General features: G+C 41.3%; 2 protein-coding genes and 1 pseudogene across 3 annotated transcripts in view; 1 reads left to right on the forward strand and 2 right to left on the reverse strand.

Moving 5' to 3' along the window:
• Positions 1–25753, reverse strand: part of TANGO6 (transport and golgi organization 6 homolog) — a 169683-nt gene that overhangs the window by 90285 nt on the left and 53645 nt on the right. Inside the window, exons 12-14 of the mRNA XM_081215235.1 lie at positions 18467–18601; positions 9613–10128; positions 7197–7254 (exon numbers count right to left, since the gene is read on the reverse strand). Coding sequence (XP_081071361.1) covers positions 7197–7254; positions 9613–10128; positions 18467–18601 — 709 coding nt within the window. The remainder of the gene's footprint in view (positions 1–7196; positions 7255–9612; positions 10129–18466; positions 18602–25753) is intronic.
• On the reverse strand, positions 12169–12803 carry LOC308606336 (non-histone chromosomal protein HMG-14-like; the record flags this gene model as incomplete). The annotated part of the gene is made up of 1 exon (XM_081217087.1): positions 12169–12803. The coding sequence occupies one exon, from the start codon at positions 12801–12803 to the stop codon at positions 12504–12506; it is 300 nt and encodes a 99-aa protein (XP_081073213.1). The 3' UTR covers positions 12169–12503.
• On the forward strand, positions 24422–24969 carry LOC308606508 (guanine nucleotide-binding protein G(I)/G(S)/G(O) subunit gamma-10-like; annotated as a pseudogene). The gene has a single exon. The product of its transcript is annotated as a guanine nucleotide-binding protein G(I)/G(S)/G(O) subunit gamma-10-like (transcript).

Below are 25753 nucleotides of genomic sequence, written 5' to 3' on the forward strand. Positions count from 1 at the left end.
AATTACGATATAACCCAGTAATTCCATTCCCTCATGTATACCCAGGAGCAATCAAAACGTATGTCCACACAAAAACTTGTACACCAATATTCATTACAGTGTTCCTCATAACAGCTTAAAAGTAAAAACAACTCAAATGTCCATCAACTGATGAATGGATAAACAAAATGTGGTTAATCAATAGTACAATGGAATATTATTCAGCCATGAAAAGGAATGAGGTCCTGATACATGCTACAACATGGATGAACCTCACAAATGTTATGCTAAGTGAAAAGAACCAGACAAAAAAGTCCACACATTCTATATTATGAAAAGTCCAGAATAGGCAAATCCATAGAGACAAAAAGTAGATTAGTGGTTCCCAGGGGCAAGGGGGAGTGAGGAATGGGAACTGACTGATAGATATAGGGCTTCTTTTTGAGATGATGAAAAGTTCTAAAATTAGATAGTGGTGATGGTTGCACAAATCTCTAAATATACCAGAAACCACTGAATTGCACATTCTAAATGGGTGAATTTCATGTGTGTAAATTAAATCTCAAATAAGAAGTTTAAAAAATGGGGATAATGTCTATTTCCCAGAACTACTCCAAGAATTTACTGAACTAGCATATATGAGAGACATTCGTTAAATGCCCATTTGTTAATTAGGTGATACAAGGTCTGGACCCAAAAGAAATCTTCCCATTTCAAGGACATAAATGGAGATGATAAACTTCACAGGACTACATTCCAAATTTCAATGCCCGATCCAATTAGATGGTCCTTCAAGGGATAAAATTATTTTCAGTTAATGGTTGCCCAACTTCGTTTATTTGAAGTAGAAATCTGAGAATGGATAGGGAGTTCAGTCTCTGACAAGTTAAGACTTGTAACCCTGCTCAGTTTGAAACTCTGTAAAAACAATTTCACCTTGTATCTACTTTCCTCCCTTCCAGGCCTTTTGCCTTCCCTCCCCTTGGCTCTTTTGCCAGAAATGAAAACTCTTCTGGGAAGGGAAAAGGGTAGAAGAGTTAGTGCAATTTGTTCAAGCATGTCAAGATGTCTAGATTCTCTTCACTACACACACTGGCATACTTTCCCCTCCCATGCTTGGCTCAGAGCCTAGGGTTTCTTTCCTTTTTTCCACGAGCCTAGTAGTTTCGTCCAAAGATTCTTTTGACACCGATGGGGATCACTTGGATCCCTGAAATGCATCTATCACTGGTGTTGCTTTCAAAATGTTCTTTAAATAATTAAAAGTGACTGCGAGGACACACAAGCAGATGCACACTAAGATAAATAACTTGGCTATAATATCGTATTTGAAGATCGTGTATTTATTTATCACATTCATTACTGAACATCTATTTTAAGACTGAAATGTGGAAAATGCCCCAAACATCAAATATACATTATGGGACTCTTTTTTTTTTTTAACATCTTTATTGGAGTATAATTGCTTTACAATGGTGTTAGTTTCTGCTTTATAACAAAGTGAATCAGTTATACATATACATATGTTCCCATATCTCTTCCCTCTTGCATCTCCCTCCCTCCCACCCTCCCGATCCCACCCCTCTAGGTGGTCACAAACCACCGAGCTGATCTCCATGCTATGAGGCTGCTTCCCACTAGTTATCTATTTTACGTTTGGTAGTGTATATATGTCCATGCCACTCTCTCACTTTGTCACAGCTTACCCTTCCCCCTCCCCATATCCTCAAGTCCTATGGGACTCTTTTTTTAAAAAAATATTTATTTATTTATTTATTTTTGGCTGCGTTGGGTCTTCGTTGCTGTACATGGGCTTTCTCTAGTTGCGGCGAGCAGGGGCTACTCTTAGTTGTGGTGTGCGGGTTTCTCATTGTGGTTGCTTCTCTTTTTGCGGAGCACGGGCTCTAGAGTGCAGGGGCTTCAGTAGTTGGGGCACGCGGGCTCAGTAGTTGTGACTCGTGGGCTCTAGAAGCAGGCTCAGCAGTTGTGGTGCACAGGTTTAGCTGCTCTAAAGCATATGGGATCTTCCCGGACCAGGGCTCAAACCCATGTCCCCTGCACTGGCAGGTGGATTCTTAACCACTGCGCCACCAGGGAAGTCCCCATTATGGGACTCTTAAGGACATATTTTAAATCCTATTTTGGAGAAGAGAAAGACTGCCACTTTTTATCTTACGCACTTTCTTGCCATTTAAATGTTTTTAAAACAATAAGAATGTATTAACTTATATAATGATGATGATAAAACAATGAGAAAAAGAGTATATAAGAAGTCTAAAAAGGAGAGACACTTAAAGGACACAGTCTAAGATTAAGTGTTCTATTTATAAACTCTGGATTGTAACTGGAACTCAGCAACTTGTATAAAATTCTCTGCCCGAAGAAGCTGCCTTGAGTGTCTGGGAGCAGCTGCTATGAGAACTAAATCAACCATCACTTTCTCAGTAGGACTAAAAAGAGATGCGGTATTTCATAAAATTAAATTTTAACTCATAGGGAACTTAGTTCTCAGATTGTTGTGATGTACAGATAATACGTACATCAGACATTCCTGTATCAGGCATCAATAAATATCTGTTGAATGAATGAGCTTATTTAATTCCCCTCTGCTCTGTGCCTTGACTGCAAACAAAGTTGGTGAGAAACTACAAAAGAGATCCAAAATAACAAATAAAGCAAGCAAAGGATACCTTGTAACTTTTACATGGAAACATTCAGTCAGCCTAGAAGAGTAAGACTTTATACACACACTTACTCATACTCCCCAAAACTAATGCTACTCAAACCACAGCCAAGCCCCCTTGTACTACAGGACATTTACACATGGGCTGGTCTTGTCTGACTGTCTGACTGGGCATCCAGAATGGCTTGGCTCTGGAGTTTTAGGCCTGGGCAAATGAAATCGGCAATGCAGGTGGGAAAATTCAGCTCTTTCCTTTCTTAATAGGAAATTCACCTAAGGCCTTGGCCTTTAAGTGCATGTTACAAACACCAAAAACATCAATTAATTCAAAGTTGTCTGCCATGGCATGCAGAGAACAGAAATTAGACCTCTACCTCCCATGTTCTTCATCCCCAAATTAGCTACTAACTGATTAGCCCACCAATTAAAAGTAGTAAAAACAAACACAAAACCAACAGTTGTGATTTTTATAGCAGACCCTAGAGGCTAATGAGCTCAGTGGGTTAATCAGCTAAGAGGTTTATTCCAAACAGCAATGTTGCTGTGTGAGAATGACACACCACTGCTTCCTGAAAATCTTGTGCAAAAAAAAAAAAAAAAAAAAAAATCAATGAGAAACATCTCCTTGACAGTATTACAGTTTCCTGGAAAAAGTACAGGATGACTTGTTTTCTGACTTATTAATTATCGGCATTTTAGGTTCTGGCCTCATTGATTTATTTGATTTCCATAAATGCCATTCATTGTCATGTGGCTTCCTGAGCCCCATCGAGCCCTCAGGCTTATCTCAGTTTTTGGTCTCTGTGACCTCTCAGCTGCCTGTAATTACTTTCTCTCTGGACATGCTCCACTCTTCTGCTCTGCCTAGCTGTTCTTTTATCTCTGTGACTGGTTATTTTGTCTCCTTTTTTTTTTTTTTTTTTTGCCACACGTGGGCCTCTCACTGTTGTGGCCTCTCCCGTTGCAGAGCACAGGCTCCGGACGCACACGCTCAGCGGCCATGGCTCACGGGCCCAGCAGCTCCGCGGCATGTGGGATCTTCCTGGACCGGGGCATGAACCCGTGTCCCCTGCATCGGCAGGTGGACTCTCAACCACCGCGCCACCAGGGAAGCCCTATTTTGTCTCCTTTGAAGAATGTCTTCTTGTTTTTAACTAAGTCATGAAACTCACTGTGAAAGTGTTTTGTACTATATAGTAGGTGCACAATAAATGTTTGTTGAGTAAAGAATGAATTCCAAGGCTCAGGCCTTCATTGCTGTACACTTTCCCCTCTGAACTCTCTCTTAAGTTTCAACTTCCAGGTCTGCATAGAGGATACCCAAACTACACCAAGAAATAAGTAGCCAGTAAGGAGCTGCACATGCCTTTGTGCTCACAGAGAACCTTGCCTGAAGGACTGCATTACTGGCTTCAATTCTTCACCCCTCCCTGCATCCATGTCCTTTGCTCCGTGACTTGGCAGTTTGTCCCACTAAAGGGACAGAGTATATTTCTCCATCCCTTGACTTTTGGGTTGGGCTACATGACTTGCTTTAGCCATCAGAATGAGGCAGAAGTGACAGGGAGTCACTAAGGCAGTCAGTTCCAAGCTTAGGCCTGAAGAGGCCTCTCGAGTTTATTCTCGTGCTCATACACTTCTGCCATCACCACACGAATGCGCCCTGGGAGGCCCTGGACCCGGGACGATCCGGAACAGGTGCAGCAGAGCTACTGCAGCCCACCGACCTGCAGGGAGCGGCAGGGCTGCCCAGCCCAGACCAGGTCAGCTGAACCCCATTTGTCTACAGATTCATGAATGATAATAAATGAGTGATAATACATGATAATAAATAAATGATAATAAATAAATAAATACTGGGTGTTGCAGTAATCTATCATGTAGCAGGAACTACCTGACAGAATCGACCTACTCAAGCTTTAGCTCTGAGAAGTTATACATATCACCACATTATTACCTAGTAATCTAACAACAGAAATAGTAGTGATATGATGATGATGATAACATTAAAATCATAATAGCTAACATATCGAACACTTAATATGCATTAAGCACTTTCAGGATATTAACTCATTTAATGTTAGCCCCCTTTATAAACTTTTAATGATAGAATAGTTTTAGATTTATGGATTTATTGAGAAGATGCACAGAGGGTTCCCATATACTGCATACCCAGTTGCCCCTATTATTAAGTTTTACATTAGCATGATACATTATCACAATTAATGAACTAATACTGACATTTCATTATCAACTAAAGTCCATAATTTACTCAGAGTCTCTTTAGTTTTTCCCTAGTGTCCTTCTTCTGTTCCAGGATCCTATTTACCATATTATATTTAATCTCCTTAATCTCTGACAGTTTCATCCCTCTCCTCCTCATTAAATTTTTTTTAAACATCTTTATTGGAGTATAATTGCTTTACATTGCTGTGTTAGTTTCTGCTGTATAACAAAGTGAATCAGCTATACATATACATATGTCCCCATATCTCCTCCCTCTTGTGTCTCCTTCCCACCCTCCCTATCCCACCCCTCTAGGTGGTCACAAAGCACCAAGCTGATCTCCCTGTGCTATGCAGCAGCTTCCCACTAGCTATCTGTTTTACATCTGGTAGTGTATATATGTCAATGCCCAGCTTATCCTCATTAAATTTTATTTTATTATTTTTTTGGTGATAGCTTTACTGAGATACAATTCACATACCATCAAATTCACCAATTTAAAATATACAATTCAATAGTTCCTAGCATACTAACAGAGCTGTACAAACATCACCACAATCAATTTTAGAATGTTTTCATCACCCCATAAGGGAACCCTGTACCCTTTAGCTATCACCTCCCAAACCTTTCCCCTTTCTCCCTAGCCCTAGACAACTACTAATCTACTTTCTGTCTCCATAAATTTACCTATTCTGGACATTTCATATAAAGGAACCATACAATATGTGGTTTTTTTTGTGACTGGCTTCTTTCACCTATAATGTTTTCAAGGTTAATCCATGCTGTAACATGTCTCAGTACTTCATTATTATTTTTGGCTGAATAATATTCCACTGTAAGTATATACCACATTTTGTCTATCCATTCATCAAATGGTGGACATTTGGATTGTTTCCACCTTTTGGCTATTATGAACATTCATGTACAAGTTTTTGTGTGGACATATGTTTTCATTTCTCAAGGGTGAATACTTAGAATTGCTGGGTCAAGTGACAACTCTACATTTATCTTTTCAAGGAACTGCCAGATTGTTTTCTGAAGCAGCTGTACCATTTTACCTTCCTACTTAGCTCCCTTTTTACAGGTAAGAAATTGAAGCCCAGAGGGATTAAGTAATTTGCCAAAGTTCATACAGCTGAGAAGCAGGGGAAGGGGTGGTGCATCCTGGTGATCCATCTCCAGCCCCCAGCCCCTGAGGACTATACCACACTGATGGAGTCAAGAGAAACTGTGAGTTAATTCTGCCTTCTCACCATGTCTGCTTCTTACTCCTTTTCATGAGGCCTCTCTCTAGATTTGAAATCCACAAATTAATGGAGATGAGAACAACAAAGAATCACAAAAGAGAAATAAAATTATTGCAAAAAATGTTTTGATGATGAAATATTTTATATTCTGAGATTCTTTTAGCTTAAAGACAGAGCAGGGCTTCCCTGGTGGCACAGAGGTTAGGAGTGTGCCTGCCAATGCAGGGGACACGGGTTCAAGCCCTGGTCTGGGAAGATCCCACATGTCACGGAGCAGCTGGGCCCGTGAGCCACAACTACTGAGCCCTCACGCCTAGAGCCCGTGCTCCCAACGGGAGAGGCCACCACAATGAGAGGCCCGCGCACTGCAATGAAGAGTGGCCCCTACTCACTTCAACTAGAGAGGGCCCATGCGCAGCAATGAAGACCCAACACAGCCAAAAATAAACAGGGCTTCCCTGGTGGCGAAGTGGTTGAGAGTCCGCCTGCCGATGCAGGGGACACGGGTTCGTGCCCCGGTCTGGGAAGATCCCACATGCCGCGGAGCGGCTGGGCCCGTGAGCCATGGCTGCTGAGCCTGCGCATCTGGAGCCTGTGCTCTGCAAGGGGAGAGGCCACAACAGTGAGAGGCCCGCCTACCGCAAAAAAAAAAAAAAAAAAAAAAAAAAAAAAATAAATAAATAAATAAAAAAAAAAAGACAGGACAAAGGTGCACAGTGACAGCAGTCAGGTTCCTAAAAGGCCAACATAATGAGAGCTCATGTGTGAGCCATTCGTTACCTCCTTGAATTAGAGGAAATGGGATTTAATCTAGAGAATGGTAAGTAAGCATAAATAAAGGCTTCCTCATCATTATGAGATACTGAAACTCTGTAGGACCCCTTTAGGAACTCTCCAGGAATATTATTATCATGACTGAAATCAAGTCCTAGCTAGGAGACGGGAAGAGGGACAAAATGTCCAACAGTCTGTGGCTCTAGGAATTTAGAGATTTTGTGCAAACATACGTGATATAATCTTTGGTCCACAAACTCAAAGTCCTTTAACCAGGACTAACTTACCCTGAATGGCAGACAGATATATAAAGGTGTCTTCATGCTCCAAGTTCTCCAAGAATATCTGCAACCACAGAACACAGCAGTGATATGATTCACAAACAGCAAGCAAGATTTAAGAGACCCTCAGAGCAGCCTCAAAAAAATAAATGCTTTTCTTCCTCTTTGTTGTAGCGAGATATCAGTCTGACTTTAGAATCTTGTAGGGAAAACAGTATATACGTTTGAAGTCCCATTATTATAATAGCTAAAAGAGGGTAGCGACTATAGGGGAGATACTTCTTGAAGTTGCTGAGTATACACCAAGAATAGGCATGGAAGCCAAATTCTGGAAGAACAATCCTCAACAGTTTTTCCACTATAGCCCACAGCAGATAGCCTATTCTTAGATATGACATGACAGACTACAGGCCCTGACACACAGAGGCCAGGTTTGGGGTTATGTCCAATTAATGGCACACCTGCTATAATTTGATCCTTTTCTCTTGCACTCAGAAAGTGTATGGAAATGCAAGTGCAAGATGGAGATATAATTGGGATAACCTTGAATCTGTTCTAGTTTTTAAAATCTTTTGCAAATTTCAGCACTTCAACTGACATCAGTGACAAATTACTCTCAACACATCTCATAATTTAGGAACCCACCAGGGCACGTCAACCACAGTGGGCACTGCTTATCTAGAAGATATGACAGCTGACATGTTAGGACTAGGCCCTAACACAAGGGCCAGAGGAAGACAGTGGCCATATGCCCATGTCCCTCCTGCTTGGTATCTAGAAGAGGGGTGTGTGTCTTTCCATATATAGTGATGTGTCCTTTACAGGAACAGCAATTCTTGATATCAACTTGATACTGCTGGTCTCCACATCTGTGGCATGTTAGGGAGAGCCCAAGATTAGTTAAGTTGGGAAGATGGCCAGGTTGGAAGGGCTGGAAGTCATGTATGGAGTAAGAGAAGCTTAATCCAGGGTAGTAGCCATGGGAATGAAGAGGAACGGATACATTTGAAAGACTTCTTGAAAAAAGAATTGACAGGACTTGATGACCAATTATGTATAGCAGATGAAAGTTAAGTTAGCTAAAGAAAACTCCAAAGATGTTCAGAGCATTAACTATCTAAATAGGTGTGTGAAGGCATATTTTTAATGATTACTCAAAGGAGATATATAAGTTGAGGTTTTCAGCAACATTTCAATGACAGCAAATCCTTGGCACATTTCTGTGCCTCAGTTTTCTCATCTATAAAATGAGGATAATGTTAGTATTTTGGTCGTTGCCAGGATTACAGATAATGTCTGAAAGGCATAGGGCCTGGCTCAATAAACAGAAGTTATCATTACACTACTGGTTCTAATACTTTAGTGACTAAAAAGAAATATTTTCAATCAGAATTATAATTCTTAGTCTAATGGCTAGAGTATATGGAAAAGATAATAGTAATAATATAATAATGATACTACTAAACCTTTATTGGGTGCTCATTATGTGCTTGCCACTATAATTCATGCTTTACATGGATTATTTTATTTACATATTTATTTGTTTAGGCTGTGCGGTGCGGCTTGCGCCATCTCAGTTCCCTGATCAGAGACTGAACCCGGGTCCTGGCAATGAAAGCGCCACGTCCTAACCATTGGATGCCAGGGAATTCCCAAATTATTTTATTTTAAATCTTTCAACATAAAATGCATTACAATTATCCTCACTTTTCAGATGTAAAAATCGAGGCTCAGAAACTTTAAGTGCCTTTGTCCAAGAAAATGATCTGTGATTTGATCAGTCGTCTCTAGACCCTTGGCTCTTAACCTCTAACCCATACTGAAGTCAGGACAATTTCCACAAAAGGGCAAAGATCCCCAACTAAGCACATACAGTCTCCCACATAAATCCACGATATAAAGAACAGCCTTTTCACTGTGATGGAGGGAAAGTGGGGAGGGGACGCAGTTCTGTCCAAAGCTCCTCTGAAAGGGGCCCAGAAAAAACAGGTAGCTTATCTTGGCTGGTCACAGTGTTGAAAGTGGCCTTATCTACCAGAAAAGGAATTTGCTCTGAGAATTTGCTCAGGGTCTTCTTTCATTGGCTCAAACGTTACTAGTTTGTGAAGCCATGTCAAGATCTACTTCCTCCGGATTTCAACTCTCTCCTTCTCCTGACTGTCTACAGGGTTTCTTGCCTGTAAAAGTTCTGACACTCTGCTCAGGTTCAATTGAGTCTCATGTGTATCTAAGTCTTTCCTGTGTCTGAGTCTTGCCTCCACAGAACAATTACAATTTCCCCAAGGGTGGCCTAGGACAGTGCTTGATACAAGTCAAGGCTCCTGGAAAGTGGGGTGGGGGGTGTGGGGGGTGTGGGGTGTGTGTGTGTGTGCGCGTGTGTGTGCGCGCGCGTGCGCATGCACGTGTGTGGTGTTCTACTCACCTTGAGAAGCTTCTCCTGCATCTCAAGGGCTTTTGGTTCTCTCTGCTCTATCCAGCGAGAAAGAGTTCTCAGGGCAGCAGCCCGTGTTGGAATTTGAGGATCATAAGCTGATAAAAGAGATTCCTGGAGCTGTTCTGTGGTTATGCTTCCTGATTTCTGGTTTGTAGTGATGCTGGGCTCACGGACTTCCTGAGGAACGAGTGGAGCATTAGGTGTCAGGCTTGTTTGGTTGGATGTGCAATGGCTTCGCTGTTGTTCAAGGTGGTTATAAGACACATTGCTGTATTTTTCATGACTGGTTTGTTGCTGCTCTTCCCTTTTCCCTTCTGGATCCTTTTTGTTCAGGGTACTCTGGGCAGCCACACTGACAGCCTCAGTGGAAAAGGCTCCGTGGGTAGAGATGGTGATGCGGAGATCAACGGCGAGTTCTTGGATGACAGGGTCAGGGTATGTGTTGGAGACCTTCTCCAACAGAGGCAGCAATTGCTTCAGAATGGCAAATTCATTTGACTTCAACTACAAAATGAAATGAAAAATGCCAAATCCAAATTAACATAGCGGATGTTAATATGACCTAAGCACAAGGCAACAGATCCTGAGAAAAAGGGGTAGGAACGAAACCTTGTTCCTGGTGTAATCAGCATATAGCCTGAGTCTGGTACTCTAATACTATGGTCGAATAATTACAGCTAACATTTATTGAATACTTACCTTGTGCAGGTACTTTTCTAAGTTAAAAAAATATATATCCGTAATGCAAATTATTACTGTTTTTTTCCCTCCCCACTCCCCCGCATATTATTAGTCTTAATTTTTACAATCTGATGGGCAAAACATGGCTGCTTATTATTTTAATTTGCATTAACCAGACTAACAGTGCTGTTAAGCATCCTTCCATGTTTATTAACTGTCTGCATTTCTTCTTCTGTGAATAGCCTGTTTTCATCCTTCGTACCCACTTACATCTTAGACTGTTTGTCTCTTACAGCTCTTCTTACCATAACATATTTTAATACCCCGTCGTATGGTGAAATTCTTTTATATTTTGATTTTTATTGTATTACTGTATTTTTAAATTTCATGTCCCTTTTGCCATAAAAAGATGAGTTCATATTAGCAAAGCACTTAGTGCCTGATACACAGTAAGTGCTATGTGTATGTTTTAAAAATAAATACAATAAACAAAAAATACACATACATATTCATGGCCTTATGATATAGTTACTATTATTATTATTTATTTATTTATTTATTTATTTTGCGGTACACGGGCCTCTCACTGTTGCAGCCTCTCCTGTTGCGGAGCACAGGCTCTGGACGCGCAGGCTCAGTGGCCATGGCTCACGGGCCTAGCCATTCCGCGGCATGTGGGATCTTCCCGGACCGGGGCATGAACCCGTGTCCCCTGCATCGGCAGGCGGACTCTCAACCACTGCCCCACCAGAGAAGCCCGTTACTATTATTATTTATATTTTAAATGGGGGGGGGGAGGGACTTCCGTGGTGGCGCAGTGGTTAAGAATCTGCCTGCCAATACAGGGGACATGGGTTCGATTCCTGGTCCAGGAAGATCCCACATGCCGCGGAGCAACTAAGCCCATGCTTCACAACTAATGAGCCTGCGCTCTAGGGCCCGCGAGCCACAACTGCTGAGCCCACACACCACAACTACTGAAGCCCACATGCCTAGAGCCCGTGCTCTGCAACAAGAGAAGCTACTGCCATGAGAAGCCCGTGTACTGCAACGAAGAGTAGACCCTGCTCTCTGCAACTAGAGAAAGCCCGTGGGCAGCAACGAAGACCCAACGCAGCCAAAAATAAATAAACAAGTAAACAAAAAAACAAATAAATAAATAGAAAATGAAAAAGAAGATAGGGCTTCAGTAGTTGTGGCATGTGGGCTCAGAAGTTGTGGCTCATGGGCTCTAGAGCGCAGGCTAAGTAGTTGTGGTACACGGGCTTAGTTGCTCCGTGGCATGTGGGATCTTCCCGGACCAGGGCTGGAACCCATGTCCCCTGCACTGGCAGGCAGATTCTTAACCACTGCGCCACCAGGGAAGCCCTCATTTCCTTTTTTTCTTTCATAATTGAGATTTTATTGGTTGTTTTGAGGATCAGTACACAGATACTTCAATTTGTACACAGTTCTCAACATACGTACCAAAAATCTAAACAATCATGTAGTTGTGATTCTTTTCTGAACAGTTATTCCAGTGACTTTCCAGCTTAAAATTTGGAGGCAAATTTTCCTTCACAGGATATCAAGTACCAATATCTTCAAATATTGATATGCTGTTACATCATAAGTCCCACTAATTCACAATTTAATATCATATACACTACATACTCAAATTGTCAGTCATTCACAGCACATTAACAGTTACTAGAAGAACTGGACTACCACAACCGAAGATGTTACAGAGTGAACAAAATTCTGCCTAGGAAAGCCAAGATCAAGGGGTGAATGGTTTGCTTTAGGAAACAATTCTACCAAAAACAACATGGGAAGAGAAGTAATTTAAAGTGTTTAAGACATTAAATGCACAACTGACTCCAAACTGCCATTTAGTATGCTTTGTATTATAGGATAGAAAAGCTACCCTCCATCTGTGGAATGTTAAGCTGACACCCAAGACAATCAAAGCCTCCCATATTCAATATCCCACTATTTTCTGGTTGTACCAAAAAATAAACAACCAGAAAATGATTTTACCTCTTAAAGAAAAGTATTTACACTTAAAAAATGGGATGAGGTGGGATTCCCTCCTTTTTATAAATGTTTCTAGAGCTACTAAAAAACTTGCATTTACAAAATAGTTGATAAAAATATTCCTCTGGATTGTACAAGAAGGGAGACAGGGACCAATGACAGGACCAGGTGTCTGATATTAATCAGACAGCTTCTTTCTCTCCTGCTTCATCAGAAGCTGGGCTCTCCTCATTTTTAGTTTCTTCATTTTCTGCAGGTAAGTCTTCTTTAGTCTCTTGGTTAGCCACTTCAGCCTCTTTTGCCTTTGCTCCCCTTTTCCCTTTTGTTTGCACTTTTTTGTTTGAAGATTTATCCTTTCCTGCCGCCTTTTTTGGCTTCATTTCCACTTTTGCAGGAGTCGGTTTAGCTGACAACCTTGCCAATCTCCTCTTGGGCTCCTCCTTCGCTGCCCCCTCGGTGGAGCTGACCTTCCTCTTGGGCATCGTGACGGCGGGGCGGGCGCATGCCGGGTACATGCCAGGTGCCTGCGGGCTGCGGCGCACCTGAGAGCCTTCGCGAAGCTGGGCTGCCTGGCCGCTGCCTCTCCTCCCGCCGCCCCTTCTTTTTCATTTCTGTTACAATTTCTTCTTAAAAAGATACAGATAGACCAATGGCACAGAATAGAGAGCCCAGAGATAGACCTACACAAATATAGTCAACTAATTTTTTTTTTGAAGGATCTCAAAGATTATTTAGAGGGAAGTCTCAGGACTTCCCTCGTGGTGCAGTGGTTAAGACTCTGTGCTCCCAATGCAGGGGGCCCAGTTTCCATCCCTGGTCTGGGAACTAGATCCCACATGCATGCTGCAACTAAGAGTTTGCATGCCACAACTAAGGAGCCCACCTGCCACAACTAAGGAGCCCACCTCCTGTAACTAAGGAGCCTGCCTGCTGCAACTAAGACCCAGTGCAACCAAATAAAGAAAGAAAGAAAGAAAGAAAGAAAGAAAGAAAACCTTAAAAAAAAGGTTATTTAGTCTGATCTCACCGTTTACAGGCAACCCAGAAAGGGAAACTGTTTAGCTCCAGAAACTGAGAAATGGCAGAAATGGGCATGACCTCCTGACTTTCTTTCCACTGCCCTTTCTCCGACAGAGCTAATTTTCCTGATCCCAGACAAGGATGACATTTCTGTTGATGGTTGTTAAAGCAACCGGTGGACAAAGTTAATTATCCAAGGAAATATTCTTTATAGCAGGCTTTATTCTCCTCTCAGCAAATATTGTGCCCAAATGAGTGCTTTCAAGTTGATGGCCCTTGGCACCCTCTTGCCTTCTAATAATTGCCTTATAAATTAATTCCTTATAAATTGCCTTATGATGCACTGAGTGCCTGGGTAGACACCGAGCACTGTGCAGAACTTTGCAACAATGAAACGCAATGCCTAAAACTGCAAAGAAGGACGCTTCGGACTGGTCCCCAGGGGACCTGGATTCCAACTCCCTGATCCTTCCACTAACTCCCTGTGGCACCTTGACAAGGTATTTCCATCCTCTGAACCTCAGTTTTCAAATCTGCAAAATAAGGCTGAACTCCTTCCCAATTTTGGGTCTGTGAGATGAACTGGGATTCTGGAATGCCCACCTGACAAGAACAGGAAGTTGCACCCAGATTTATTTTCTTAACTCAGATGTCACTCCTAACTCAGACAGTCAACTGATCTTTGACAAAGGAGCAAAGGCAATACAATGGAGAAAAGACCAACTTTGCAGCAAATGGTGCTGGAACAACTGGACATTCACGTGCAAAAAAAATGAATCTAGACACAGACCTTACACTATCACAAAAATTGACTCAAAATGGATCACAGACCTAAATGTAAAATGCAAGATTATAAAATTCCTGCAAGATAACATAAGACAGAAAATTTAGATGACCTCAGGTATGGTGATAGCTTTTTTAGGTGAAATACTGAAAAAATCCATGAAAGAAATAATTGATAAGCTGGACTTCATTAAAATTAAAAACTTCTGCTCCGCAAAAGACAATGTCAAGAGAAAGAGATGACAAGCCACAGACTAGGAGAAAGTATCTGCAAAAGACACGTTTGATTATGGACAATTATCTAAAATATACAAAGAATTCCTGGGACTTCCCTGGTGGCACAGCGGTTAAGAATCCACCTGCCAATGCAGGGGACATGGGTTCGATCCCTGGTCTGGGAAGATCCCACATGCCACGGAGCAACTGAGCCTGTGCGCCACAACTACTGAGCCTGCACTCTAGAGCCCGTGAGCCACAACTATTGAGCCCACGTGCCACAACTACTGAAGCCTGCACACCTGAGCCCATGCTCTGCAACAAGAGAAGCCCCTGCAATGAGAAGCCCACACACTGCAACGAAGAGTAGTCCCTGCTCGCCGCAACTAGAAAAGATCAGTGGTTGCCAGAGGTTAGGGGGAGGGAGGGATGAATAGGCAGAGGATTTTGGGGTTAGTGCAACCATTAGGTACAGCACTATAATGGTGGATACCTGTCACTATACATTTGTCAAAACCCATAGTGCATAAGGAGCCTGCCTGGTGGCACAGTGCTTGAGAATCTGCCTGCTGATGCAGGGGACATGGGTTTGAGCCCTGGTCTGGGAAGATCCCACATGCTGCAGAGCAACTAAGCCTGCGAGCCACAGCTACTGAGCCCGCGTGCCACAGCTACTGAAGCCCGAGCACCTAGAGCCCATGCTCCGCGACAAGAGGAGCCACCACAATGAGAAGCCCGCGCACTGCAACAAAGAGTAGCCCACCCTCGCCGCAACCAGAGAAAGCCTGTGCGCAGCAATGAAGACACAACGCAGCCAAAAATAAATAAATTAAAAAAAAAAAAAAAAACAGGGGCTTCCCTAGCAGCACAGTGGTTGAGAGTCTGCCTGCCGATGCAGGGGACACGGGTTCGTGCCCCGGTCTGGGAGGATCCCACATGCCGCGGAGCAGCTGGGCCCATGAGCCATGGCCGCTGGGCCTGCGCATCCGGAGCCTCTGCAACGGGAGAGGCCACAGCAGTGAGAGGCCCGCGTACCGCAAAAACAAAAACAAAAACAAAAACAAAAAAACCCTGGGTGTTGGACCAGCTGGGTGGTGGGAGAGAGTGTGTCTTCGCAGGGAAGCAGAGGAGAACTTGGGTGACAGCCAGAGGAGGGCATGTGTACACTGAAAAAGCCCCACGTGAGACTTTACAAAGCTTCCCCGCGGGGGTATACACACCCTCATTCTGCCTTACCCTGCTGCAGTGAGAATCACTATTTTGGAAGAATCCAAGAGTCTCTTCCAGCAATAAAATGCTAACCTAAAAATTCCTAATTCTGAAAAACATTTACATTTATTTTGTGTTCTCATTTCTGTATATCACCTATGTTTCTTCAGATATTTAGTTGAGCAGCTTATATATCTGGGTCCTTATATACAATGTCATTGAATTTATTTTACAAGTGGTACTTTTACTTTTGTTTGAAGTCAGCACATAGTATGCTCTGTTTTATAATGTGCCATACATAAAGATACAAGATATAGAAATATAAATCTTTTTTTTAAATTAAGAATTCATCAGATTAATCACAACCACTAGAAGGTAAACTCCATGAGGGAAAAGAGACACTTGATAAATAGTTCTTGAATGAGTTCATTCTATGATACTCTCAGAAAAAGTGACATGAGATCTCAAGGTTTGTGTTCAAAGTCCCAGCCCCAACAAAATCAGGTCTGTTCCACGCAGCAGTGCTTCAGAGGACACTATGGGTCCTGGAACATCATGCAGAAACTGCTTCCTGAGGGGACAGGCAAGTTACCAACATCATACTTTTACTGGTAACCAATCCTGACATTTAGAAAATAAGTTTGGAAATATGGTTGTCTAGTTAGCAGTCTTAAACCTACACTTTCTCCAAATCAACTCCTCTTCCTAGACACTATGTTCTAATAATCATCTTAGTTACATAAATTAGAAAGGAAAGAAAGAAGCGTTCAAACTCTGTTAGATCCTGTTTCATTAGTTAAAACAATGAATCCTAATCAGGGATAGGTATTGAATACAATGTAATCTTCTAGACTCTGAAGCAACAACCTAGCCAATGACCATCTGAAAACATAATTCAGAATTGTGATTTTTTTTAATACAAAGACAGAAAACCTAGCATTACTATAGAAGCCACTTATAAATCCTTGAATCAAGTGGAAAAAAAATTAATAGATCTAGGGCAAAAGTATAGGAGTGACGTGTTTATGTTCACTTTAAGCGCAAAGTCAGAGGAATCAAGATATAATCAGTGAGTCAGGATGGCTCATGGAAGGGCAGGGACAGGTAAAGGATGTACATTTGCATCAGTCAGGTGAGTCTCTGTTAGAATATGACTAATTTACATAGCCAGCCCCAAAACAATGGGCTTCTCAAATAGGAAATGGAGATTTCTGTGTTCTATTTTCCATTGGGGATATGGTTTGAATTTCTAAGTGTTAAATAAGAAAAAAGAAAAGCAGGGCTTCCCTGGTGGCACAGTGGTTGAGAGTCCGCCTGCCGATGCAGGGGACACGGGTTCGTGCCCCGGTCCGGGAAGATCCCACATGCCGCGGAGCGGCTGGGCCCGTGAGCCATGGCTGCTGAGCCTGTGCGTCCGGAGCCTGTGCTCCGCGATGGGAGAGGCCACAGCAGTGAGAGGCCCACGTACCGCAAAAACAAAACAAAAACAAAAACAAAACACAAATCAATCAGTTCAACTAAATCCAATAACAGTACAACTTAAGAAAAACTATTCCATTGGGGAACTTATCCTTGACAGTTCTAACAGCAGGACTATGACTCTAGCAACTGAACCAACAATGTTTTTTTCAAACTACATGGGAAATATAAAATTAGGAGTGCTAAGTAAATCTACCAAGAAATGGGTTTCACATTAACAACAGGCCCCAATAAAATTTCTTTTCTTCTTAAGGACAGGCTAGAGAGAGTCAAATTCTAATATACCAAGCATCAGTATCAGAGTTTAATCTTCAAACTCAAAAATCCATTCCCAGAGGGTTTCCCTACTCATTGCTAAGAGTTATGTCCAGTTTGACTTCAGGTCAGATTTCATAATACTTGCACTAAACCTATTCTGCTTTCTTGCAGTCTTCTAACCTAATGTGCTATGTCACACACACATATGTGCCTACCTTTCCACCTTATTCTGACCCCTGGTCTCTACAACTCAGCTACTCAGGCCTTCTATCAGTGTCTTAAGTATACCAAGCTCTTTCCTGCTTCCTAGCCCTCGTACATGATGTTTCTTTAATTGGGAGAGTTTCCTCCATCTGCACTGTACACACTCCCAAACTCCTATGCAATAAGTCTTAGCTTAGACTTATATGTGTATCCTCAGTGGAAACCTTCCCAGCCTAGGTTAGATGTTATGTTCTCTTGGTACCCTCCACTTCTCATTTGAGGTACTTCATTCAATTCTAAGTATATTTTTTGAAATAGTTATTTAATGTCTGACTCCCTCACTGGCTTTGAGTTTCATGAGGGTAGGGACCATGTCTATTTGTCCACTGCTCTATTCCCAGCACCTTAGATCAGTATCTGGCATATAACAAGTAGGCAATAAATATGTTTTGAGTGAATAAATTTAAAAATTATAAATTATATAAAAGATACATGCACTAGAAACAAAGCTTTAACATGCTACATGATATGAGTTGAACAATGGACCCTGTGCTAAAATGGAACTATTCAAAACATGGAATCCTAAGCAACCAGCAGGTTACAAAGGTTCTCCCCTGACTACAGCAGTAGGGACAAGGGCTGAGCTTTGGAGAGCCACTACAGTAAGGGCCAGAGGATCTAGCGTTCACCACAGATGCAAAACACTGTGCCAGGTATTTCCAAATCCAGCTCGTGCCAGGTCAGAAAGGGCCCTACCTTACTGATGGGGAAGTCTACCCAGGTAACAAGGTGGAAGTGTTACAGTTTTCTTGTCCTCCACTTTGGAGAGAATTCTTATTAACAACCTGACTTGTTTACCCTGGTTCTCCTGTGTGCAATATCCATTCTGATTTCTCACAAGGGTATGAAAGGGAAGCAACAGATTTTTCTCTTCTCTCCTCCCTCCTTTCAAGTTTGGTTCACGTCTGCAACTCACCTGAATGGCTCCTCCCAGCATGACAGCCACCAGCCCCATGGACATGCTCAGTGTCTGTGATTCCACAGTGCTCTCTGCCTGGTGAGCCAAGCTTGCACATGCTCGCTGCAGGGTTGCTGCTACAAAGTCCACAACCTACCACAGAGATGGAATTGAGAATCAGCGAGGAGTAAGGAAAAAAAATCTCAAAATTCTCTTTACATCTTACGTCTACCTCCTCATCTTTTCCCTCATCAACATCACAATAGCAAGAAGCTTCAACAACAACTGCTACCATGTAGCAGGCGTGGTGCTCAGTGTTTTACATGCACAAGCTCACTTAGGTCTCATATCAACTTTAGGATGTACTCTTGTCCTCATTTTCAGATGAAGAATCTTAGACTTAAAGAGGCGATCTGTTCAAGGCCATACAGTCAATAAATGAGAAAGCCCATTTATACTTTCTCACATCTTTTAATACACCAATCCACCTTCCTTTACTTTTCATGAATTTTGTCAGGAAATTAAAATGAAAAATCATTTGTTACTTTCTGACCATCTTAGAGTGTCCTAGATCTGCTTTCCTAATAAGGATTCCTCTTCAATGATTCCTTCCCCCTGTTTTGACAGTCTAGTTCTAGTAAGCAAAGAAAGGGGGAAGAGGCATTAATTTTATTTAGAATTCAGTGTCCTCAAACAATCTACACAAACAATCCAGAGTCATTTTTTAAAGTATCCAATAGTTTTAAAGGATTAAGATTATTCCTGTATAAGATTTTACATAGCATTTGGCTAACAACTAAGCCTTAAATGGAATTAATTTGGTCGGCATCATTTTAACTGGGCTTGGATTAATCATCTTAAGTAGAAACACATTTGAATAAAAGACAGCCTACACATACCCATAAATGCACACGCACACATGTGCACGTGCACACACTCACATGCACATTTAGGATTAATGGCTCAAAAGGGAAAAATAATTTTGAAAATGGGATGGCTGAGATAGGTCATAATAAGCCTCTAAATACCATGCAAGCTTGCATGTTTAACTCTCTGGGCAAATCACACACTATGCTAGAATCTTTATTGCAGGCTTAAAGTCAGGAGAATGGCTTGTTAACACTTGTCTTTTGGAGCAAGGCAGGAAACTAGAAAGGTTATTAAAAGTTCCACTTACTGTAATGAACCATGCTGGTTATGGCAATTTTCACCACCCTCTCTAGCCTAAGAATTTATTGATTACTAGCAGTTAAGGACATTGGCTTTTCCCAGAGAAACTGGTGGATCTACCATCTTGGGCCACCTATTTTGCCTCCAAAGAGTTTTCTAAAGCACTCCTTGATTATAGGAAGCTTCTATTTCACACAAATATACTGTTAAATTGCTGGAACAGAACACTATCTAGCCTTCTAACTTTTTCTAAATTCCTCTTATCTATCTAATATTGCTAAACAAGTAGTATGATCTTGTTTTTGTTAAGAAACTTTCAGTTTGTATGTAAAATAAAAAACCTGGGAGCTGTTAACTGGTGTTGACAGCCAGCTGTTATTGTCATTTATGAAGTACCCTTTCCCCCAAACCTTGTAACAACTAAACCACTATACCCCTTTGGACAACAGCTCCTCCCCTACTATTCATTTCCTGTGATTTTTATGGGGCTGCCAGCCACAAGGATAGGTATGTGACTGATGCCTATTCTAGAATTTATGTATATTGAGGAGACAATGGGAGACACTTTTACTTTTTACTTAAAAGTTTTTATAAAGCTACATAATTCTAAAAGCCAAATATTCCTGACAGTTTATAATGAAAAATGGCAGTGCCCTACCCCATTTCTCCCCACCTGATTCTGACTCTAGAGGCAACCAGTTTTAATTATTTAGCTATTTAATTTAGTGATAACATTCAGCAGTTACTATTTACCAGGTACTGCTCTGAACATATTACAGGTATTTGCTCATTTAACCGTCACAATAACCCTATGGGGATGTGCAAACCTGCTGCCAACATTCTGGCAAGTGAGTGCAAGGGAGCTGAGGCCTTACTGCTGAGTCTGCAGGCATCGACTTAATCCTCCCGTGCTGCAGTGTGCTACTATCACTCAAGTTCAGAGTATTTGGGTTCAACCTCTCTCAAGAATAAACCTCCAGTCTTCTGCTGCGGAGGGGAGATAGTTGTACAAAGTTAAGGAAGGAGTCAAAGGGTTTACTGACTCTTGTGGAGCCTTTCAAGCTGTTTTGTTTTTTTTTTTTAAAGAAGATGTTGGGGGTAGGAGTTTATTAATTTATTTTATTTATTTTTGCTGTGTTGGGTCTTTGTTTCTGTGCGAGGGCTTTCTCTAGTTGTGGCAAACGGGGGCCACTCTTCATCGCGGTGCGTGGGCCTCTCACTATCGTGGCCTCTCGTTGTGGAACACAGGCTCCAGACGCGCAGGCTCAGTAGCTGTGGCTCACGGGCCCAGTTGCTCCACGGCATGTGGGATCTTCCCAGACCAGGGCTCGAACCCATGTCCCCTGCATTGGCAGGCCGATTCTCAACCACTGCGCCACCAGGGAAGCCCTCAAGCTGGTTTAAGCTCTAAATTCAGCTCCATCTTTAGAGCTTATCTGGTGCCCCCAGTCCTTCTAGGGTTCTGCAAGGAGAAGTGACCTGCTTCTTTTTCTTCATTTCAAAAAAATTTTAACACCTCTATTGAGGCATAGTGCTTTGCTTCCTGACTTCTTCCATGCAGGCACTTAGCTTTCCATTTTCTGATGTTGCTGAATCAGCTACTATTTTCCAGTTTCCAAATATTGTTATTCTCTTCTCTAATGTGTCTCCACTCCTGCTCTGTTGGTCCTTGTGGGTTTCCAGAAGGAACAGATAAACACTTTTGTTCAATATACCATCTTTAATCCGAAGTCCCTACTTTTTAAAAATTTGTACTTCTGTGTTGCTTAAATGTTTTTACAATGAGCACGTGTTTCTTATGTTAAAAAATTTTATCATATGAAAAAGACCACAGCACGTAGAACCCCTTCTATTCTGCCAATTACCGTGATCCAGTTACAGAAGGGTGCAGACTGTGGCAGTTTCCTGAAAGACCAGGAAGAAGGGAATCCTGCTCATTCCACTCCATATACACTGGCGCCCTTGCTGATCCCTCCACACTCCAGGCATGCTCCCTCTCATCTGGAACACTCTTCCCCTAAGTATCTCAATAGATCACTCCTTCCCTGCTTCAGATCTTTGCTCAAAAGTCACTTTCTCGGTGAGGTTCTCCATGACCACCCTATTTACCTTATCACACTCCCTTTATCATCCCCTTTCCTTGCTTGATTTTTCTCTCTGGTACTTATCACCGTCTAACGCCCTGTGTGTTTTTGCCTACTTGTTTACTGTCTCTCTCTCCCTCTATGTAAATGTAAGCTCCACGAGAGCACAGATATGTGTCTGTTTTGTTCACTGCCGTGTCTCTGATACCCAGAAGAGTATGTAGCACATAGTAGGCTCTCAGTACATATTTGCGGAATGAAAAAACTCGGGAATTGGAACAGGGCTCTGTATCAGTACAGACCGTTGCACACCTCATTCCTCTCTGCATCATCTCACATACTAACATGCCATCTGCCAACACACCTTATTGAATTTTTAATCTTTCACTCATGAATACTTCTATACGCATGTCTAACAAAGAAGATTTGTTTTTTATATAACTACCATACCATGACTACACTCAATAAAAATTCCTTATATCTTCTAATACCTGGTCCATGACTGTCGCAAAAATGTCTTCATACAACTGGCTTGTTTGAATCAAGATCCACACACTGCATTTCGTTGATATGACTCAAGTCCCCAACAGTCCCACTCCTCTTTAATGCCATTTATTTGATGAAGAAGCTGGGTCATTTGTCCTATGGAATTTCCCACATTATGGATTTGGCTAATTGTTTCCTCATGGCACTTAATTTCCTCCTCTACCCTGAGTTTCCTTGATCAGATTTAGGTTCACATTTTTGGGGGTTTGTTTTGTATTGTTTGGAGGTTTTGAGGGGAAGAACCCTTCCCAGATGGTATGGCATACTTCCTATGGCATTACATGAGGAGGCACATAATAATGTCTGCTTCTCATGGTGATGTTAAGATTAACTGGTCCAAAATTTTAAAAAATTAAAAAATAAATAAAAAAAGATTAATTGGTCCAGGCTGAAATATTCAGGTTGACATTACTGATATTGGCATTAACCCTGAAATCCACCAAAAGTAAAATGTATAGACAGATGGAAACATAGATAAATATGTGATAAAGCATGTATAATAAAATGTTAATTGTAGAAACTAGGTAGTGGGTATACAGGTACTCACTATAAAATTCTTTCAAATATGAAAGTTTTTGTAATAAAATGCTGGGAGAAGAAAGGAACAGTTGGTTTGGGTGCCAAATGGCCTAATACATTCATTATAAAGTACCCCTAATGGTTTTAGCAACATTGATGATTGTTACCTAGATCCATTTTGTTATCAGGGGATTGCAAAATATAATTTTCTAGTTGTCTTTTTGAGTTTTTCAGCTGTGGTTCTTATACAAAGAAAAAATTTTCTTCGTTGACTAGTTACACGGGAAGGATAAATGCTTTACTCATTCCCTTCATTTATCAATTTACAAAATAGTGAACTGATGCCTCAGCAGCCTCAAACATGTCCTACAAGAGATTTTCGGGTGGGGGGGGGGGACCTTGACGTGTTTTAATCCACTGCAGGTATTATTCTTTGTAATGCTCAAATTGTCCTACCTGTGGTCAACAGGAGCTCCTCCAAGTTGGCTCCTGAATGCCACTGACATGAGCCCATTAACCTTGGATTGCTTCAAGATGCCCTGAGGCTTACAGTACAATTCCTGCCCTAGACCCGAATGAACCTATAATCCAATAAGTTTTGCGTTCTTTTGGTAGGAGGTGGTATTTAGAAATTATAATCTGGTACTGGGGACAGTTATTGCTACTGGATTGTCATTGCTTCTTGGCATTGACAGTGGACTGAGCTAGAAAATACCTGCTTTTTAAAAAGAGAAAAATAAATTATGAGTTCATATAAACACTTCCAGTTAGAACTTAATATTACAGGAGTTTTACTCAAGTTCTTTAATTTTATGTTTATAACTCTCTTTCTTATGCTGAAAATCTTGTTTCCTAATTATGTTAACAAAACTATTTATAACTTATTTATTACTTATAACATATCCATACACGTGTGTATTTCAAAATAATATACCAAAATTATCACTAGCAGTAAGACTACCAAATGCAGTTCAATTTTTTGTGTGTGTTTCTTTTTGTCCTGATATGTTTTAACCTCAGCTGTCGATAATTTAATGGGACAAATCACTTTTGTATCAGCCTAACACCACTGTTCCTTAATTAGGAGTAAAAGAAGATAAGTGGGAAGGCTTAAGTCATATCAGTTTTTAGACCATTTTCCTTTCCAACTAGCATCCTGAGACAAAAACATAAAGTCTGGATGAAAAAGTCTTTAGGGAACTGATATAATAAACACAGGAGAAACAAATCACCCTACTAAATAATACGGGGTCAGTGAACTGAAGGAATAAGAGGCCAGGAAAGAAATAATGAGCATAATTCTCATTAAACAGGCACGATAAGTCAGAGCTGACAGGCAGCTGCAAATTTTCTCAGCAGGAGCTGTAGTGAAATGCTGCTTAGCAACACCGGAAGGCAGATGACAATGACGATGATACAAAGAGCTGGAGAGTCAGATTTAAGCGTGACAATCATAGCATCTTACAATTGACTATTCACCAACCGAGCAACAACTAACTGTGGTAAAGTGGTAAAATATGATGACTACACTGCCTATGCTTTAATACTTTTATTTCCTATTTTTTAAAAAAGCTGGTAAAAATAATGTCTGAGCCATTAAATTCAGGCACTGATTCACATAATTACTCTACTCTGAAAGCATTAAAAAAAAAAAAATCTGGGGGCCAGCGTGAGCGCCCTGCAGCGCCTGGTGGAGCAGCTCAAGCTGGAGGCCTGCGTGGAGAGGATCAAGGTCTCTCAGGCGGCTGCAGAGCTTCAACAGTAGTGCATGCAGAATGCCTGCAAGGAAGCCCTGCTGGTAGGTGTTCCAGCCAGAAGCAACCTCTTTCGGGAGCCCAGATCCTGTGCTTTACTCTGAAGACTGTAGGGAAGAAGTCCGCTGAGAAATGCTTTCAAGCACCAAGTGATGAATGACCGCCTCCAAATCTCAAGAACACACTTCTCCAGCCAAATGACTTTTAGATATTTCACAGGACCTTTCCTGTGGCCTGGTCCTTTAGCCAAAATTCTACAGAAATTTATGAGTTTCTACTCAAGGAAACTGGGTGAAGGAGTAGATTTTAAATAATAATGGCCTGGTTCTTTGCTGAAGTGCTTTATACTTATACAAAAACCTTACCACCAAATATACCAAAATACACCTCTTTCATTAAGTGAATTACTAGTGTTTCTATACCTGGAATGTTACATATGCTTTATTTACTAGATGTTTACATTTTGGGAAGGAAAACAGTATTGTTTGTTAAAAAAAATTAAATATTTGTAATTTGTTGTTCCCAACTAAGATTTTTATACCATAACAAAATTTGATCTTTTCTCATGAATTTATAATTTCTAAATGAAGCCAAGCAAGTATAAAATTGGGGGAAGAATGGGCTGTATTAATGAAATGATACCTTGATTTTTTTAAATAAGAAGATTGTTTTATTTTTAACACTAAACATGGGAGCTGTTTCTTAGCAAACTTGTTTGAAAGGACTAATGTTGTATTGTGTATTAGATTGCCCCATCCTGGATATGAAGCAGATTTGATCTTTGTCATCTTAAGTTCCTCTACTTTATAATGGTGGTTTTACTTTTAAAAAATACTAAATTATATCATGTCTTTAAAACAATGTTTAAATGTGATCTACAGGGCTTCCCTGGTGGCGCAGTGGTTGAGAGCCCACCTGCCAATGCAGGGGACACAGGTTCATGCCCTGGTCCGGGAAGATCCCACATGCCGCGGAGCGGCGGCCCGTGAGCCATGGCCACTGAGCCTGGGCGTCCGGAGCCTGTGCTCCGCAACGGGAGAGGCCACAACAGTGAGAGGCCCGCATACTGCAAAAAAAATTAAAAAATAAAATAAAATAAATGTGATCTACAGAATATTACAAATGATTTTTTAAAAAAGTGATGTGAAAATATTAAAACCTAAATGAATACTCAATGTCATAAGTGTTTTACTTTGATTTAATTTGGGACACTTAAAAGAATACTTTATTTG

This window comes from Mesoplodon bidens (genome assembly GCF_964165515.1).
Source record: "Mesoplodon bidens genome assembly, chromosome: 18".
Taxonomy (NCBI): domain Eukaryota; kingdom Metazoa; phylum Chordata; class Mammalia; order Artiodactyla; family Ziphiidae; genus Mesoplodon; species Mesoplodon bidens.